Here is a 5,684-nt window from a genome sequence, read left to right on the forward strand (position 1 = left end):
AACACAGGTTGGTCTTGAATGTAACCACATGTTATTTATTAAGTCCAATTTCTATTGATAAAACATGCTGAATTACAATTGTAAACATCTTTCTGAATTTTAACAGACCAATTTTAATGTACAATGGTATTTTTCATTTATTTCACATTGATTATTTTGATATAAATCACAATGTGTTGAGCTTATTGGGTAGTTTATTAAATTTAATGATGTAAAATATAAAGGGTTGTGTTTCTTCTTTGAGCCTTTTCTGTTTCTCAATTTTTTTTACGCTTTAAATTTTGAACTGTGAGCAGAACTGAGAATGATCGATCTTTGGATTTTTTAGCTTTTTCAACTTTTTACTAGGTTACTAGGTTTCATGTATGTTGTGTGTCGTTGCGTTCATGGCACAAATAAAGAATTGTGGAGAATATGTGTCTGAGTTGGCCTTTTCAGTCGCATGTATTAAGAGAGTAATAACACTACAGTTACAATGCTTGTTTCAATCCGATTGCGGTATCCAACTTAAACCTCGTAACATCTTGTTGTCAGTTCCCAAGACAAAGACATCTTCTTGTTACTTATCTATATGTATCCAAACTTACCTACATTCTTACACAATCGACGGACACATTACATAACCGTGATTTGGGAAAAAAACTTGATAAGCTCCCAGCACTAACTGCAAACTTAATGAAAACCAGGACATTTGGCAGCTTCTTCTTCAAACAATTTGGAATGTCGTTTTGGAATTTGGCACGTAGATCACTCATAATCCATAAATTTGATGATACAATTGGCTTTAGTGGATTTGCAGGAACCACAGACGTCTGACTGAAAATTGAAATGGTGCAAATTGATTGAAATACTGAATTTTGTTATGAGCATGAGTAATACTAACTTTTTTTTATTTTTATCCAAATATCGTGGTATGTATTTGTATATTCAAATTCTGAATTTGATGTACAAATTGAATCGTGAAGTGTGCATGCGCTACAGCAGTGCTTCACAACCTCAGTGAGATCATTCCTCCCCGGAAGAGCTCTTCCAAATCTATTCCTCCCTAAAATAAATCAGTCATTTTGAAACGTATTTCACACGAAAATGTATTCAAAAATTAACCATGAATGGATATAAATTCACACTCCACATATCGAGGTAGTTCAATGTGACCCTTGGGCCAAATGTCCGCGGTCAATGACGTCAATTGCAGTCTTAGATCACCTAGCCTCCCATTTCCTCCCCATTCCCCCTCCCCCTTTTGCAATAATTCCCCCCCCCCCTCCCAATTGGTCTTCCAATTCCTTCCTTGGCAATACTTCCTCCCCGTGGTCTTCCAGTTCCTCCCCTGTAGAGAAGCACGGCGCTAACGTTTTTAAAAAGTCTCAGAATGTCACACGAGAAGGATCGACCTGATCAGACTTGATCTCAAAGGTTGATTACAGATTTAAAAACTACAGATGTTACTTTGTGAATATATTGAGAGAGGGGCCACTTTGGTAAATATTTTGAGAGAGGGATCACTTCGGTGAATATGAAGATGATAGCGATGATCATAACCGCTACAAGTTCTTACTCTAACTCGAGATATTATTCATCAAAAATCCTGAAATAAGAATTTTAGTGAATGTACGCTGCCATCTTGAAAAATGCAACAAATCGAAAAAAATAAATGTAAGTTTAAAAATACCCAGGCCCTCTAGAAGCCCTTTTTTGAATTTCGACTTTGTCTTTTATAATTTCCTGTCAAAGGCCAGGGCACATTTCAAGTAATAATAACCCTTGACCATGAGCTTACACAACCTTACTTCACCATCTCCTTTATCTAGATTGTCATTTCTGGTCCTGTTTTTTATTTGGTACATTACCTTTTGATTTATTCGGACCTGAAAATGGATAATGTGCATATTTTTTTAATCTTGTATCATGTGAACTCATGTCAGCATCTAGTTTAATGTTATTGTAATGTGCCTGTGAATTACCGTTAAGGTCCCTCTCTACCTCATGCCAGAAATAGCATTGGACATCAGCATTAGCTAGGTTAATACCTAATTTGGTTTTGTAATAAAGTGCGCTTGCTTGTCATCTTCAGCACTTGAGGTAGGCCCCCAATCTGGATCACGAACTGATTCATCTAAAGGATATTCATCGTCGCCGATATCAGTTTGCTTGAGTGGTAATGATGGTTCTAACCTGCATTTAGCAATAGCATTCAGAGCAGAATCATATATAACTGTATCTCGTAAAATATTTATACATGTATTACGTTCGTCGTCAATAGCTTCAGATTCTATCAGTTGAAGTTGACAAGCAATTGTGGAGGGCAGATGACCATTGGTTGATGTACCTGGAAAGGCGTTTTTATATGAGAATTATAAGATTGCATCTGAAGTGATTTGGTCAGTTTTGTGACCGTATATCGTTCGAGAATTTGACATTTTCAACTCGGATATAGTCTCTTTTGACTGCCTCGAATCAGATTTTGATTCTGGGGTTGTGTTGACACCCGATGTAGCATTTTTCCTCTTGAATGATTTGAATTCATTTGAAGTTCTGGTAGTGAAGTCTACATGACAGTGAAACGATTAGATTAATATAATGGCTTTAATATGAAATTTGAGTAAATTTTGACTAACGAGGTTTCGGAAGTGTGTTTTACATTCTTGTTCGTACTATGAAGGAAACCCAATCGTAAAGTTTTTCAAATTTGAAACAAATTATTGAATGAATAGAAGTCATACATCCTATTTTTCTACAACCAAATATTGATGTTACGAATATAAAAATAAAAGAAAGATAAGGAAATTAATATCAGTCCAACTTATTGAGAAAGTTAAAACATTGTTGTTTCTTATCCCAGAGGTGTAACCTTGAGTTAACTAATATACAACAACCACAAGAATCCAATACTTAATAACGGGATGGAAAGAGGTTTTCTAATTTCTTTTCTGTGTAGCGGGGACACCAGCAGCATTTTCAATCAGACGATTGAGGTTCCTGCAATTCCACTAAAACTAAGCGTTTGATAAAGTCACTGATCGCAAAATATGCACGAGGAATTCGCGATTGAACAAACGGATTAATATAAGTTTCGGCTTGTTTCTGAAACCAAAGCTAATATATATCATGTAACGTATAATTTGTTATTTATGAGTAAATATTGTTAAAAAAAAACAAACAGTGTTAACAGTACGTTCAGCCATAAGCCAAGTTTATATTTTCTATCAGTCCACCATTTGGCAATAACGCTTTTACTCTTTCACCCATAAAATGACTAATATTACTAATCGTGTTGTATTTTCGTTCAGGTATAAATACTGGAGATCCACTAGAACCTGGACAAGTTTTACACGAATATTTTACACAGCTAACTTCCTTACATTGACAGTCTGTTCCTGGTTGTGTTATACGTCTTCCATGGAAATCAAACCGTTCTGGTGATCGCCCGATAAATCGTCCGAATGTAACCATTTTGATTCCACCATGAGGATGACCAATACAACATAAAGTATCACATGTAGATGTATTATTATTGACAGTCTCATTATACTGCTCTATTACTTTCGGTAGAGGATAAAAATCAAATAACCAAATATTAGGAGAAGCCTGTTGAACAGTTTCTTCTAAATCATCATCATCCATATCACTGAAAAACTCTCTAGATTTAACTTGTTGAAAATACAATCGCGTACCTTGAGCAATAACTTCACCATTCCACACTAATCTACATTTCTTAACTTCATCTTGGAAAATTGATTCGGAGATATTAACAACATAATCATTACTAAATTTTACAACATCACCTGGTATCACTCTACTATTACCATCATCCTCATCTATATGAATTTCAATACGAGTTAACTCCTGTATATTGGAAGGAATCGATTGAAATTTAAAATAAGAGCTTTTTAGATAACTGATTGTATTGTCATCCAAAGTAATGAATACCATTTCAATCTGAGGATTGTTCAAATTTTCAGAAGTATAATAAACAAGTTTTGGTGACTTAAAATAGAGCTCGGTGCGATATTGTTCAATGTTATTATTGCTGTACATTATAATAATTGATGAAGAGGAAAGGAGGGGGTCTATAACGTCCAGTTGATATACAAAATCAGGTACAGGATCGAACAAAAAGTATGAGAGATCTCTAAAAGGACATGTGTATACAAGTTCCACTCCTCTACAAGTCAATACATTTGACTCGTCGTGAGAATCATAGAAAAACTGGACAGTACAATTTTTAACTTCCTCGTCCGTTTTAACGATATGGTTATTGGTTTGAATACAAAATTCTTTACCATCAGAATGGACATACCCTGTCCCTGCTTCCTTTACCCATCTTCCATTTCTTATTTTATCTACCACCAATCTTGCAACATATTTTCCCCTTGTTTTAACACTCTCTAACGTCTCTATACTTCTTACTTCTTCTGGTAAATCTTCCAATGTTAAATCTTTAAATGGGATAAACCCTGAATGGCCAGGATTCTTGTGACATTTAAACTGATCTAAATCTTGTCCTTCCTGTAATATATCACCTTCTCTCGCCACCTCAATATCAACATCAGATTTAAACTCTTGTTCATCATGATAACACCGAGCCATTCTTAGTTCTTACAATCAAAGAAAACCTGAAAATATTAAAGAAGAAAAAGAAATCAAATATCATGGTCAATAAAGCTATGTATTTAATAAGTTATAATCTAACAATAAAATTCAAATAGGTCATATAAACTACCTTGACATAAAATTTATCATGCGTTTTTATTTACGGAAATTGTATCGATACAGATCAAAGTATAAAACTATTTAAGGGAAGAGCCCTCAACGATTTGCCTACAATACATATTTAGCGATTTACCAAAGCACTTATCCAAATCGACCAAATCGTGGCTCACAGCAAAACGACTTTTTTGAAATTCAAGATGGCGGGCAACATTGACAATAAGTAAAAACGTATTTTCGAGAATTCGTTCAAAGATAATAGAAATAAAGACATATTATTTTATCAGCGTTTCAAATTTTTTGACAACAAAGAGAAAGATCTGAACAAATTTTAATTGTACAATAATCAGTGTACTGGGATTATTGGAAAGTAAATAAAACTGGTTTTTATTCAGTAGAAAAGGCCATCAGCCCATAGTACAAATTCACAATATCATAAAATTTAGTAAGACAATATATAACAGTATGTACAATCTATCGAACAATATAAATATCTATAAGCTTTATACTGTATATCATTTATTATACATTGATAGTTCCTTTTCTTACGCTATATGCTCTGTTATTATTGTATATAGCTAAATTTCAATGGGTTTTCTATTTACAGTAGACCTTATTATCGTGCTTAAACCTAGCAATAGTAGACAACAATTTTGGACTGCGGAGAAGGAGTAGATTTTAGTAGATATGTGGTCGCAATCTGCCTCAATATTGTGTTGAACCCATCTTTGTCAACCCGGACATATCGCCATTGCTGGGTCGTCAGCCGACAGCTCCTGTACAAGGTTGCCGAACACACCCTACTCTTTACGACGTTGAATCCAGGTACGAACCCAAATGCTTCTATTTCGCCGTCTACGTTGGCGTCTTTTTAAAGTTAATAAAATAGCTAACGCAATTTTACATTTTCTTCTGGACGTTGCCATTTTGAGGTCATGTGATTTTCCGTGACACTGGCGTATTGTTCGAGCTAA

At 34.6% G+C, this 5,684-nt stretch overlaps 1 protein-coding gene across 1 annotated transcript; it reads right to left on the reverse strand.

Annotated features, from left to right (window-relative positions):
- Positions 1 to 2,030: 2,030 nt before the first annotated feature.
- LOTGIDRAFT_153911 (hypothetical protein) lies at positions 2,031 to 4,590 on the reverse strand (the record flags this gene model as incomplete). The annotated part of the gene is made up of 2 exons (XM_009059907.1): positions 2,031 to 2,329; positions 3,216 to 4,590. The coding sequence occupies 2 exons, from the start codon at positions 4,588 to 4,590 to the stop codon at positions 2,031 to 2,033; spliced, it is 1,674 nt and encodes a 557-aa protein (XP_009058155.1).
- Between the last annotated feature and the right edge of the window lie 1,094 nt (positions 4,591 to 5,684).

The sequence above is a fragment of the Lottia gigantea genome (assembly GCF_000327385.1).
Source record: "Lottia gigantea unplaced genomic scaffold LOTGIsca_4, whole genome shotgun sequence".
Lineage (NCBI taxonomy): Eukaryota > Metazoa > Mollusca > Gastropoda > Lottiidae > Lottia > Lottia gigantea.